We start from the raw sequence: 15,246 nt of genomic DNA, 5'->3' as shown, positions 1-15,246 counted from the left end.
ACGGAATGGATCTGAACATATGTAGAGGGGTCTCACGCCCTGGGGGTGGGCCACCGGGCGCGGTTCGCCCGAACGTCTGGGTGGCGCCTTTTCATGTTTAAGATGAACACGCATATCTGCCCCCTCTCCTGGAGTAGGCATGTCGGCGTGGTTAGGGCACGGGACTGGTTCTGGTCACGCTGGTCCGGATCAGTTGAACCCGTTGTCCGCCGGGGATGCAGATCTGCTGTTCTGGTACCCTGAGGGACTTGGGCTTTTTTCAGGGGGAAAAATGCCAGGTCGGTCCGGGTGTCACAGGGTTAAGCGCTATGGAGACCCTGGTTGGGTAAATGTTTTACTCAGCACTGTCGTAATGGCTTACGGCCATGCCAACCTGTACACGTTCGATCTCGTCAGATCTCGGCCGCTACACAGGTTGGTCCTGGTTAGTACTTGGTTGGGAGACCGCCTGGGAATACCAAGTACGGTGTGCTTGGGGCTGGTTCTCCATTCTTTTTCGCTCCTCTCTCACGCATGGCGAAGAGGGGCCTGTTGGGGTGGTCTTTGACCTCCTCTGGTGACCCTGTGCTTCCCGTATCGCCGGGCCCGGTCCGAAGTCATGTTTCGTCGACCCGTAGGCCTGGGTTAACCCTTTTTTGAAAACTGAAACACTTGTACTGCGGTTTTTTTCTTGAGGGGTTATAGGAACAACCACCGCATTGGGTAACACCAAGGTGGTTGATTCCCTGGTGTGTTGGAGCAGTGTCAACTCCCGGGTTCACCGGTTGAGGGTGCCCCTGCACGTTCATGACGTCTGCCAATCGTGTCAGCCTTCTCTGCCTCAACCCTCTGGGTGGGGGCTTTTTAAATGGAGGCTTGGTCATGCAACAACGCCAGCTTACGCCCCTTCCGCCGGGGCGGCTGTGTTCAGCTGTCCCCTCTGGTGCCTGTCTCGTCCGCAGTCTCCAGGCTAGGGTTAACAGCCTGTTGCCTGGTTTTTCCCCGGTGCGCTGCCTGCTTCCGTTGGTTAACCTTTTTTGTGTGCTTACGGCCATGCTGACTACCTGTTCTGCAGGGTCAGTGTGCCAGGCGGTGTACTATTGGGGGGACAGGGCCCGCTCGGCTGAGGGGCCTTTGTCCGAATACGCTGGCGATGTGGGGGGCGGGGTCACTAAGTGCCCACCTAGTGGGGTCTTGATGCTGGCATCATGGACTTCTCCGGGCCCCCGTTCCAGGGGGTCCAGTCCCTTTGGTGGGTCTGGGTCTTCCTTCGCGCTCCGCTGCTACGGCCTTGCCACGGGGTTGGGTTTGCCCTTGACCCCGTGATTATGGGGGCAGTAACGAGGTTGTTCCCTCTGTTCCCGGGTGGCATGCGGGTTGTGCGTGTGTGTAGTCGTGGGGTCAAGCCACGGTCTGCTCACCCTGTGCGTTGAGTTGCTTGAGTGCCTCTTCGCACGGTCGGGTCCGTCGCCCTCCCGTGAAGCCCCCAATAGGGGGGGTGCCCTCCATTAGGGTGGGTCGGGGGGGCTCGGCCCTCCCTGTTCTGATGGTTGTGGGGGGCTTTCAGCGGGGTGTATTTGTCGGCCGATGGCTCTCGCTCGGCCTCCCTTGTGCAGAGAGTGACGCTGAGCGAGAGCTATACGATACAGAACGTTAGGTTATGACTATAGTTCTGTTAGTATAGTGACGCTCGGCGTCCGACGCCGCTGCAGCCCTTGATCTCACCTTGTGGTGAAAGCTTGGGAAGGAGGCGAGTGGGTGGCCCCACCCCTGCTTATATGGGTAAGCTGATAGGGGTGTGGTCAGACAAATATTGGGATTAAAGGTACATTGTGGTCTTTATTCAGTGCGCGTGCACGTGTGCGAGGACAGTGCAGAGAGTGACGCCGAGCGTCACTATACTAACAGAACTTGGTTATAGTCATAACCTAACGTTAGTTTATTAGGACAAGTGCATGACAGTAAGGTTAGTTAGGGTTAGATTTTTTTTTATTTTATTTTTTTTATTTTATTTCAGATAATGGTTGAAGAAGTGCGTCTTTAGTCGACGGCGTAAGGTTGGACGGGATTCGGCTGTCCTAACTGGGGTGGGTAGTTCATTCCACCATTGTGGGGCAAGGACTGAGAATAGGCGTGTAGGTGGTGTATATGTTTGAGGATGATATCCTTCAAACAGGCAATAGTGATGATATAATTTGGGCAGTGCTGAGCTGGGTTACTTTCCTCCAGTGTATTTGTCCCCCGGCCCCACCCAATGGCCCCATGCACACACACACACACACACACACACACACACACACACACACACACACACACACACACACACACACACACACACACACACACACACACACACACCAAAGTAAAAATTAAAAAAAATTTAAAGAATTTTTTTTTGAAAAAGAATTAATTTATTATTTATTTATTTTTTAACTTCGATTTTTTTTTAATGTTCGAAGCTTGTGCCATCGAACGAAGCTTCGAAGTATTTAAGACAGCCCTAGTATTCAAAACGAATGCCGTTGCTGGCGATCAGAGCATCAAAAAACGACCCCTTCCCCCCCTTTGATGCATTCATGATGAAACATAATACCTAGTATATACCTTTGATTTGGAAACAGTAGCGTGTCCAGGCGAGAAACGCGAGCGACTTTAGCAAAATTCAAATAGCGCTCCATAACTCAGCTTCCAGGAATTAGCCAGGATCACTCTGAAACTATACAATATTCACCACGGGATAACACGCGAACGTATACATGAAAAAATTTATTCTTTTTTACATGTTGGATGAGAGATAGTGACTGTCAAATGAGTATAGTATTGTCTCCATAGATATAATATAGAATATAGATAAAGCCCTGCAAACATTGTGACGCACAGTGAAAATCCCTATCTTTTAAAGCGTGGCCCATTGACTACAAGGATGGATAAAACGGCTGCCACTGAAAGTGTTAACGATCAGTTAAATAATATTCATCCCCACGTAGTTCAGAGACAGAATCCTTCTCCAAAGGAAAGTGTATTGGATACACTAGTCATTCCCAATGGGATGAATGAGGATATTTCATTAGCTTATTTTTTATTAAGTGAATAATAATTTGTGTTTTTCTTTTTTTTTAATCATTTATTATGTTCTACATCATAAAACTGGAATTATGTCTGGAATTATTGGGGCTCCTCCTGTTGTGCGGGTTGAGGGTGTGTATGATTGACCCACCTGTGTCTTTTCATTGTTGAATTGCCAGAATGCATGCTGAGGACATGAGCTCTAAGTAATTTGAATTTAAATTTAAATTCATTAAAACACAAGGATTCAGTGTCCTCTGATGACAGCACAGGAGTAGACATTCAAACCCATTAACTCTCAATAACTGACAAACTAAATGAATGCGTGCAACAGTTTGGTGCAAAATAAAAGCCCTTTTAAAGAAATGTTCTTGGTTCTCGTGGGCTGGAGCCTGTTAGAAGGCATACTTGTGATCAGAGGGATGCTACACATTTAAATTTTTTTAATCTAACCCTAACTAACCTTACTGTCATGCACTTGTCCTAATATACTAACCTACACTGTAGCACTCAACACTTTGATGAACATTGTTACTCAGCTGATAGAGTTGCTGTCTTGGTGTACAAAACGTGTAAGTCGCTTTGGATAAAAGTGTCAGCTAAATGACTAAATGTAAAAATGTAAAAATGCTGATTTGAATCCTATTTGAACATCTGTCCAGAGGATGTGAATGAGTTCTCCCATAATTACTGTCAGTATGCCGTTAAAGGTTATCGTAATATATCCCCCAGTTGGACCGTAGGCCTACAGCTGCTCAGCCACCAACAGCAGAAGACTGTGGTTTTAATGGGCAGCTCTCTGGTGATAAAAGGGTCATTTTATACTGTATTTCAGCAGCGGCTTGTGTTTTCACCCCACCGGCCATAGTTGAGACTTTTTGAGCTTTCTGTTGATCCCTTTGAAAACACAATGCAAACTTGCAATAATTAGTTAGGACAAGTTTAGATTCTCAGAATCACAGTGGTTCGTTATTGAGCAGCTTTGTACATATGGAGCAGACAGATCTGTCTACCATTCTACCGTAGGCAATATGCGGCGCCGACGCGGTTGATTTCGCGGTTGATTGCTGTTCTGTTATATGCCACCAGGAGGCGCAAAGCCTGACAGAATGCCACACAATGAAAAATATTGATATCAATTTGACATTCATAACTTATGATGATGAAGTTAAGACAACCTTTATCTAGGCTTTTATCTCTAGGTATGTAATGCATACAAAGCTTGTCAATCGAGCTAGTAGGGGTGTAATGAAATTGCAACATCCGCTCCTTTAGTGTCAGCATATGTGGCTCTGAAAAACACGCTATAGTTAGCTAAATATATAATCCTCCTTTAAAATGGCACTTTACGGGTTTACGTTTTATTTTTGCCATATAAGTAAAAAATATATACTGTATATTTTTAAGAGGTCACTTGAGATGTTTGTGTGTATGTGTGTGTAAGTCTGCTGCAGGGTGTTGTTGAAAAAGAGTATGCATGCTCAGCCAACACTGTGCAAACAAAATTCTAATGAAATTGAACCCCCCCCCCCCTCTCTCTGTTTCTCTGTAGGTAGTGTTGTGTACTTGGGGATGATGTTGGGAGCGTTCTTCTGGGGGGGAATGTCTGACAAGGCAGGCCGCAGGCAGTGCCTCCTCATCTGCATGTCAATCAACGGCTTCTTTGCCTTCCTGTCATCTTTCGTCCAGGGATACGGCTTCTTCCTGTGCTGCCGCTTCATCGCAGGCTTTGGGTGAGTCAGACTAACGGGGGGGGATGTGCTATGTTGGTAACATAAATTGAGCTTTGTATGTATGTATGTACTATGTATGTATGTATGTATGTATGTATGTATGTATGTATGTATGTATGTATGTATGTATGTATGTATGTATGTATGTATGTATGTATGTATGTATGTATGTATGTATGTATGTGATGATTTTGATTTTATTCACATGGGCGGGGCAATGATCTAAGATGGCGGCGCATGCACCGTTTGTTTAAACTAACAAAAAGAACTGAGCAAAAGTGCTAAAAAACTGCTGAAACAGAGAAGATAAGCAAGCAAAATAACAATAATGGCGGCCAAACAAAGGAAACTTGAGGAGGACATGGAGCCCGCCCCCTGAATGCCCATCACGATAATTCTCGTGATTATTTTTTTATTAGCGATCTGAATTCATATTTCATCAACCGAGTCTAACGTTGGTAAACCAGCTCCACCAGGCGCTCAGATGTGAAAAAAGCGCCCCCTATCGTCTCCCAGATGGTAATGCACCCTTTTGGATTGGACTCAATGAAAATGGATGAGAAAAAAAAACTCCATCTAAAATGTTTTACCATAGGTATCTCACCTGGGAGGGTTATATCTTTTTTTGCAGGGGTGTTAAGTGGAAGGAAAGCCGACTTCGGCCAATTTATTTTAAATCCCGATAAATCACCAAAGTTCTCAATCAACTTGAGTAGATGAGGCAATGTGGTGTTGGGGCTTTGCATGAACAATATTACGTCGTCCGCATATAAACTAATTTTATGTTGTGTGCCCTTGATTACGATTGGTTCTATGGATTGGGATTGTCTTATATATTGTGCTAAAGGCTCTAATGATAGATTGAATAGTCCGGGACTTCAGAGGATAATACTTTGTATAATACTTTAATCATATCAATGAATCCTTTTCCTAACCCCATCCTTTCTAATACTGCCCATAGATACGACCATTCCAGCCTGTCAAAGGCTTTCATAGCATCCAGGGACAGCATCGCCTTAAACATTTTCTTCACAAACATAGCCACAACACTGGTAAACAAACTACCCTCCCACTCAGGGCTTTATGGGGTAGAACACATAGTAGCTTACTACAAAAACCTAGGGGTCCGCAAGGACGACTTCAAGCTGGAAATGGTAACAACAGATGAGGTACTCAATAAACTGAGCGCCCTCCAACCTAACAAGGCCACTGGCCATGACAACATCCCCTCCAAATTCTTCAGAGACTCAGCAGCCGCCATCACCCCAATCATCACACACATAATAAACCTCTCCATAAAACAGGGACACGTCCCCAAGGACTTCAAAATTGCGAGGGTGACCCCTCTGCACAAAAAGGGCAGCAAATTAGACCCAGGCAACTACCGCCCTGTTTCTATTCTCACCTCCATCTCGAAAGTCATGGAAAAAATAGTCTACGAACAGGTCGAAAAGTACCTAGCGGAAAAAAATCTAATCTACGAATTCCAATCTGGCTTCAGAACATCCCACTCATTTACATTTACATTTACATTTAGTCATTTAGCTGACGCTTTTATCCAAAGCGACTTACAAGTTTTGTGCGACAAGACAGCAAGAAGGGTATAACTCTATCAGCTGAGTAACAATGTTCATCAAAGTGTTGCGTGTTACAGTGTAGGTTAGTTTATTAGGACAAGAACATCCCACTCCACTGACACATGCCTTCTCTATTTGAATGACCACATCAAACAAGAGGTGGACGCAGGCAAATACTGCGGCATGGTCATGCTGGACCTACAAAAGGCCTTTGACACGGTCAATCACTCCATTCTGATTGACAAGCTAAAAGCAATTGGTTTTGATAGTCTATCAGTGAGCTGGATGCAATCCTACCTTGAGGGGAGGGAACAGATGGTGGAGGTAAACGGTACCCTATCCCCCCCCCTCACAGTGAGCTGTGGTGTTCCACAAGGAAGCATACTAGGACCGCTACTGTTCCTAATTTATGCAAATGACATGTCGTCAGCTTGTGACTGCAACTTGTTCCTGTTTGCGGACGACTCAGCCCTGCTGGTCTCTGACAAGAACAAGTTACAGGTTGAAAAAACCCTCAGCTCGGAACTAGGCAGAATCTGCATATGGCTCGCTGATAACAAACTATCATTACACATGGGCAAAACAGAGTCCATTCTCTTCGGTTCAAATAACAAACTCAGCAAGACCGACGGCTTCTCAGTTACAGTGGGTGACAATATTGTCACAAGGAAAGATGAAATTACCTACCTGGGTTCCATCCTAGAGGCTAATCTCTCCTGTGACAAAATGGCATCCAATGTAATAAAAAAAGTCAACCAACGAACTCGATTCTTGTACCGGATCTCCTCTCTGGTAAACAAGAATACCCTGAAGACTCTGGCAGGAGCACTCATTCAGGGGTACTACGACTATGCTTGCACCTCATGGTACCAAAGCACCTCAAAGGCGCTAAAAACAAAATTACAAACATCTCAAAACAAACTGGTCAGACTACTGCTTGACCTTACTCCTAGAACCCACCTCACCCCTGCCCACTTTGACAACCTAGGATGGCTTAGAGTAGACGACAGAGTACAGCAACTTGCAATGGGCCTGGTCTACAAGATACACTACACGACCAAGGTACCCATGTACATGTCAAAATACTTCCCAAAGGTCAGTGAATACCACGATCACAACACCAGAGGGAGCTCCACAAATCATGTTAAACCCAGATTCGGCTCAAATAAGGGACTAAACACGTTTCGCAATTATGCCACATCAATGTGGAACGCCCTACCCAAAGCTGTAAAGGAATGTGGATCACTACCCACTTTCAAAACCTCTCTCAAGGGACACCTACGGGAGACTGCAATTCAACACTGGCCCCTGTAAATATCCTAACCCAACCCCCTCCAATGTACAGTCATTTACCTAGTATGGTTTTGTCAATAGTCCAATGTACAATTTTGTTTGTTTGTACAGTGTCCCCCCCCCCTCAATGTACAGTTTTGCCAATGTACAGTCATTTACCTAGTATGGTTTTGTCAATAGTCCAATGTACAATTTTGTTTGTTTGTACAGTGTCTCCCCCCCCCCTCAATGTACAGTTTTGCTTGTTTATACAGTGTGCCCCCCCCCCCCCCAACCACCTCCAATGTAGATTACCCAGTATGGTTGTCAATATCCCAGTGTACCCAACCCCCCCCCACCCAACCTCCTCCAATGTACAGTTTCTACGTCAAATGTATATACTCCCTTTTCCTGACTCCTTCTGTATCACAAACAGTACTGTATTTGCAAATCTGGTATGTCATAAATGTATAGATGTAGCAGTACTGACTATCTGTATGTCATGTATGTCATATATGTCCTGATGAATTGAAAATGGGGGACCCTGATGTAAACAAGACGAAAGTCTTTCTCTGGTCTGCATCCCCTTAACAATTGTGTGTATTGAGCTGTACTGTATTGTACCCATTCTGCAATCTGTTAATAAAGTTTTCAATCAATCAATCAATCAGGTATGGTGTCGTCCTTGTCTGCATCTAGTACGTGCAGTATTCGTCTTATGTTATCAGTGATCAGGCGACCTCTTATGAAGCCAGTTTGGTCCGGATGAACTAAAGACGTCATATGCTTTTGTAATCTGATGGCTAATACCTTAGAGTACAGTTTGATATCGGTTCCGAGGAGGCTTAAGGGTCTGTAACTACCGCACTCGGTGGGGTCTTTGTCTTTTTTGAGAAGGACTGATATGAGTGCAATATTGTCGTTTTTATGGAAGTTCCCCTCCTTGACTGAGTATAAGATCATATTTAGTAATAAGGGTCCAATTATGTCCCAACAAGAAAGGTACATTTCTGATGGGATACCGTCTCTTCCAGGAGCCTTACCATTTTTCATTTCGGATATGGCCTTCTTGAGTTCCTCTAGTGTGATCGGTGTTTCTAACTGTTTAGCGTCATCCTCTGAAAGTTTAGGGAGAATAATTTGATTAAGATATGTGTCCATTTTGTTTTGATCAAAGGTCGTTTCTGATTTATATAAGTCGGAGTAGAATTCTTTGAATGTATCGTTTATTATTTTGGGGTCTGTTTCAAGTACTTGTTGTGCTCTAATGGTAGTTATATCTGCAAATTTTGCATTAATTCTTAATCGCATGGCTAATAGGTGACTAGGTTTAGAACCTTGGGAGTACTGCTGTTGTCTTGTGCTGCGTATTTGTATTTCCGATTGTTGTCTGTATATGGCATTGATCTCTATTTTTAGTACGTTAACTTGATTTTCTAGTCTAGTTGAGTTGTTGTATTTTAAAGAATTAAATAACGTTGAGTAAAGCGTTTCCAGTTCAGACAGTTTTGTGCATTGATTCTTGCGCATTTTGGAGGAAAAGCTATCAGTGAAATCCTTGATCATTCCCTTTACCGACATCCATATTATTCTGGGGTCTTGCACCGAGTTCGCATTCTCCCGTAGGAATACTATAAGAGCTTCTTTGAGTTGTGTAATGAATTCCTTGTTATTAAGCAGCATCGAATTAAAACGCCATCTTGGGGCCCGGGAAGATAGTATACCAAATGTTCCTTTTAGGAGTAAATAACAGTGATCTGATAGTGCATTGGGTATCATTTCCACTTCATATTTATCAAATAGTCTCGGGGATGCAAAGACATAATCTATTCTGGATAATGTGTTATGTCTCGCCGATCGACAAGAGTACTTTCGGGTCGTGGGATTAAGTGAACGCTATAGGTCATTTACACCTGTAATCTTCGACCAATCCTTTAATGCTTTAGATGAATTCTTTTGTTCGCTGGAAAAGGCGAGGTAAGATTTGTCCATCCTTGGATTCCAAATGGCATTAAAATCTGCACCTATTATAAATGAGTAATCGGGAAGGTTTAACATTGCATTGGTTAGTGTAGTGAAGAAACCCTCTTCGTACAAATTTGGGGCATATACCGCTGCCAACGCTATTTTCCTGTTATTGTGTACAATCCTAGCTATAGTTATACGCCCATCTGCATCCGACCATACCCCCTTTAATTCAATATTTAACTTACGTCTGACGACTATGGCTACACCTCGAGTTCTCGTACCAAAAGAAGAGTGACTAATATTATGATATGTGTTATCCGCTAACGTATCTATGTCTTCCTCTAAAATGTGCGTTTCGCTTAGTAGAGCCACGTCCACATGTTCTTTTTTCATCAGTGTGAGCACGCTTTTGCGTTTGTGTTGTTTGTTTATCCCACCAGTGTTCCATATCATTATATTCAAACTAGCCATAATCTATACATGTTTTTGTGTAGTTTTTGGTAATGCTTCTGGAGTGCAAAGCTACAATAGATGTACATCCAATTATTGAGGTCCCGTTGAGAGCCGAGCTTAAAAACATATATATATACAAATAAAAATCCCCTTTTTCCCCCTCTCCCAGAGAGTCGTACAGGCCTGTGTTCCATAAACACATCCTCCGCGTATGACTCCCTCCCTTAGGCCACCGGATTGCCCAAACTGAGCTTTGTAATCCTAATCTTCCTATGCTAATTGCCATAGGATCTAACATTTTCATTCTAATTCAATAGAATGTCGCTTTTGGTCTTGCGCCTTCCCTTATTGCAGGGCTATTCAACTGGCGGCCCGCGGGCCAGATCCGGCCCGCGGGATGATTCTGACCGGCCCGCCAAAGATTACATGATAATAATTTTTTTTTTTTTTTTTTTTTAAACTTTTTTCTTTTCATGTCAACGTTAACACGCACAATTGAGCCAAAAGTCACTCAATTAATGACAGATTTCATTGATAAATTGAGGGAAAACTTTGCAAGTCGATTTGATGAATTTGACATGTCCAGAGAATTGATGCATTTTGTGAGCAACCCATTTGCCAATGTAGCTGCTATTTCCACAAAAGGACAAGAGTTCCTTGCATCACTTCACATTGATGAAGGTCTCCTGCAACTTGAAATAATTGACATGCAAGCATCATCTGCTCTGAAGCAGGCACTTGAGAATGAATCCACCACAACATTTTGGATAAAGTGTATTCATGTCAAGACATTCCCCAAAATAAAAACACAGGCAATATCTGTGCTAACAATGTTTGGCTCAACATACACCTGTGAATCCAGTTTCTCTCACATGAATGCCATTAAAACAAGCAACGTGCCTCCTTGACAAATGAGCATTTGCATCACTGTTTGCGGGTAGCCCTCACTTCCTATGAACCCTCTTTCTCTGCCATTGCCCAGTCAAAGAAGTGCAATCGCTCTCATTAGATGTGTGTATGTAGGCTAGGCCTGTCTGCCCCCCACCCCCCTGATGTTTGAGAGTTAAGAGTGGACAATAAGTGCTAATAAGATGCTGTGATTTGCTGTTGTTGCAGACATGAAGCACTTTTCATAAGCTCAGCTGCACTATAAATGTGTTTTTTTGTTCAAGTGTTGATGTTAGAATGTTCAGATGCACATCATGCACTTGTTTGTTTTTTATTTTATTTTTATATTGAAATGTTGAAGAGGAGATGTTGCAGTTGTTGCACAGTCATAAATGAAGCACTTTCTGCAGGAGATGTTGCAGATGTGGCACATAAATGAAGCACTTTTTTTGAAAAGTATACTACTTTTGCAATGTAGTTAAATAAAAGTTGTGAAAATGTGGTTGCGTGTTGTGTCAAGTGTACATATATTCATAGCACGGGGAGGCGCCGTGGCAGTCCGGCCCCTGGCCCCTTGGGTTTCTGACAATGTGGCCCCCTGAACAATTTAGTTGAATAGCCCTGCCTTATTGTAATGAAATATTATGAAAAATGAAAAAAAAGAATAATACACTTTCATCGATATATTCATTTGAACCTTCTACTAACTTATGTAGGAAACATCAGAAAAAAGGAAAAGATTGTAGAGAAACACTAACACCTTAATATGAAGAACAATGGGAAAGAACAATGTAAGATAAAAAAGAAAAAAAGGAGTGAGAGCTAAAATAAAACTCAACGTGGAGAAACCACTAGAACAGAATTGAGTAAATAGATAAAAGAGAAAAACAGAGACTTTTAGAGCTACAATGTGCCAATCTCTACATCAGACTTTTAGAGCTACAATGTGCCAATCTCTACATCAGTGGAGTGATTATTTAAATTATTAGAATAACCTTGTTGTGCTCATACGTTTAGGTGTGGTTGATTTTTTTTTTAAGTCTTATTAAGGCCTGATTAAACTTCAGCCAATTGATCATATGCTTATGCTTATACACACCGGATGTTAATGTTAGAGTTGCAGGCCTTCGTTGTAATGGTGCATTATATTCTAGAAGGTTGTAGAATACACTAGTATAACAGACTGCTGTTATGTTCCAGAATGCTCTTCCTACCCAGGGTTCATGACTATTAGTATTTTCGGGATATTTCTTAGTGACCCAGAGCAGTCGAGCGATGAGCCCAGAATATTCCAGATTGTTCTTAGTGTCAATGATATATTCTTGTCTCCACGGAGACCAGAAGTCTGTAAATATAATGCATTACGAACCATATTATACACATTGTGCCTTGGTGTAGCCGGCATGCATATCATCTGCTACTTTTGTTGAGCCCGGATAAAGTCATTCTAATACTGAGATACACAGAGAAAGAGAGAGATGAGAAGGCTTATCTGTTGTTAGACAGTGTTTCGTTCTGCCCTGGGGGTTCTGCTCCATGTAGATTCCAGTATTCCTCGGCTTCTTTAGGCGTGTGTAATCCTTCCCTACGGCCGTCTCTACTCACGATCGATAATAGTGCCGGGTATACTAGCCTTGGTTTGAGGCCAGACTTGAACAATTTCTGCATCACCTCCTTGTAGGGGAAACGCTGAGCGATGGCCTCTTTGCAAAGATCCTCGTAGATAAATATTGGATTTTCACCATGTTTCAGCTTTCCCCTTTGGTTGCGAGCAATTCTGATGATGTCATCTCTTATTGCCGTCTTGCGCAGAGTAACAATGATGACTCTTGGACCGTTGCCTCTTTGATCCCGAGTACCGATTCTGTAACCTTGGTCCACTATCAGCTCTGTGGATAGAATGTTGTTACCCAAAATCTCTGATAACACTGTTGGAAACTTGTCGTCTGTGCAATTGACTGATTCATCGAGTCCTACAATGCGGATGCTATTTCGCCTGTAGTAACGTTGGGTTTCGAGTAGCCTCTCCATCGCTTCATCTTTAACTTCTTGTATTTTTATCCGACATGCCTCTTCCACTTTTTTTTATCTCCTCTGTTACCTCTGTCAAACCAACGTTGATGATCCTCTCGTTCTCTTTGACTGCCCGTGTAATTTCTGTCACCGTATTCTCCACTGTCGTGATTCGCACGGACTGTACAGCGACCGCTTTCATAACTTCTTCTAATTTAGCATCGATTTGTTCGAATTTAGTATCGATGTGTGCGACGTGTGATTTGAAAGCTACCATCTGTTCCTTAATCAGATCCTTGATCAGGCTAGTCAGGGAGTTAAAGTCGGGTTGTGTAATTACACTGCCAGTGCCAGTTGATATTGTAGCTGCAGTGATGGGGCCGACGGGTTTGTTGGCTATTATCTTCTCAATATCCTCTGCTTTGTCCTTCACGCTACTTTTTCCTGTCGTTCCCGTTGTGTTGTCCTCTATTGTCTCCATCTCGGAGCCAGTCGCCGATGTACCCGGTATATTCTCCGTTATATTCCCATCGGGGGTTGTCAACAGCGGATCTGCCGGCGCGTCGCCTGTTATTTTCTTGGAACGTGTATCAATCGTCGCCGTTGGATTCGCTGCTTCGTGTTTCTTTCTACCCTTTTTCTCATACTTACCCCCCATGTTGAGTCTTTATGTCTTTTGATATAGTTAGTAGGAGTTCCTATCAATACATACGATGTGGTCTAATCTCTTTGGTATTTGTTAAAATAATGTTTTTGAACGAAATTAACGGTGACGGGAGCGGAGCTGTTACCAAATGCGTGTGCTACATATTGTAGCTAAACCGGAAGAATTATGTTTTTGTCAACTTGTTGATTGTGATTTAAAGCTTAGGTCTGAGTCTACCATAACACCAAGACTTAACTCACTCAAATATAGTTAGCAGCTGGATAGACTACAGATGGAATGTATTGAGCTGTACTGTACTGTACCCATTCTGCAATCTGTTAATAAAGTTTTCAATCAATCAATCAATCAATCAGCTTATGCTAAATCTGGTGAAAACATATTTTCATGTAACAATGATTAATTGTCACAATTCTTTTTTTTATTAAATTCTGGGCTTTTCATAAAACATTCGGGGCTTGAGCCCAAGTAGCCACCCCCTAGCCCCGCCCCTGCAGTGCATATTAAGGAACATTTTACTGTAAATATGCCAGTTTAGCCAGGTTGGCTAATTTTCAACTGTAGTCTCTGGGGCAGGTGACATGAGCACTACAATAATTAAGACATAGTACAATAATTAAAACACAGTAGGAATCAGTAGGTTACAATACACTAAAATACATTAAAATAAATACATTAATTACATTAAAATACATCACAACCCTCGGTTAAAATTGTCGCACACTTGACCATCTCTCAACCATGATTTTAAGTTCGATTTAAATTAAGTATCTATATTATATTATATTTCAGCAGCAGCTTGCGTTTTCACTCCACCGGCCTTAGGCCATGGTTAGACTAGTGTATTTGTGGCGTTTTTTATATGTTTTTGAATACGTTTCATGTCCCTATTACACAGAAATGCGTTTTTTGGCGTTTTTTTGTGGATACGGCTGAAACGCTAAATTGTGTTTGCGTTTTGGAGATACGCTAAAAAACGCGCAGACAACAGCGTGTAGTCTGCACGGAGCCGTTGTTGCGAAAACGCCCATGCGCAGTAGATACCATCTGCGTGCCCTTCCGGTGACAACAGTGTGTGTGTGTGTGTGTGTTTGCTCCGTGTCCCAAATAGCTTCAGCTACCATGTGTTGTCAAGTTATTGTTATAAGGACCCCAGTCCAAGCTACAACAGTCTGCATTCCCTTAACAATTGTTTGTATTGAGCCGTATTGTATTGTACCCATATGCAATATGTTAAATAAAGTTTACATCCATTCATTCTGCTAGCATTACCGATTGCATGAGCAGCTGGCTAACGTGAGCTATCAGGATTCAGACCCTGTTAGCTCAGAGCTCCTCTTTCAACTTAACAAGCATTAAACAAAATGGCCCAGTCATCTATTCACCTTTGTTTAATACACACAGCGTTGTCTCGAATGTTATCTAACTACTGATAGCTCGCGATATCATCAGTTTGGTGCTGGCTAAGTAGCGTGAGCTAACGTTAGCTTCTAGCCACAATGCTATATTGTTATAATGGCATACTCCATTGACGTTAGCATGCAGCTAACAATGCTACCGATCTTTTTTTAGACTAAACTATCCGCTCTTGGTGGTCACTTGTGTTGATGTTAGTTTTGTTTCATCAACAAAT

The 15,246-nt window shown here is 42.8% G+C and overlaps 1 protein-coding gene across 2 annotated transcripts in view; it reads left to right on the top strand.

Moving 5' to 3' along the window:
• sv2ca (synaptic vesicle glycoprotein 2Ca) overlaps positions 1-15,246 on the top strand; it is a 156,401-nt gene that overhangs the window by 57,128 nt on the left and 84,027 nt on the right. For both annotated transcript variants that reach the window (XM_084334155.1, XM_084334154.1), the window contains exon 3: positions 4,598-4,778. In XM_084334155.1, coding sequence (XP_084190281.1) covers positions 4,598-4,778 — 181 coding nt within the window. The remainder of the gene's footprint in view (positions 1-4,597; positions 4,779-15,246) is intronic.

The sequence above is a fragment of the Notolepis coatsorum genome, assembly GCF_963971535.1.
Source record: "Notolepis coatsorum genome assembly, chromosome: 1".
Lineage (NCBI taxonomy): Eukaryota > Metazoa > Chordata > Actinopteri > Aulopiformes > Paralepididae > Notolepis > Notolepis coatsorum.
Note: the sequence above shows the minus strand (reverse complement) of the source record. Positions and strands in the feature narration are given on the sequence as shown.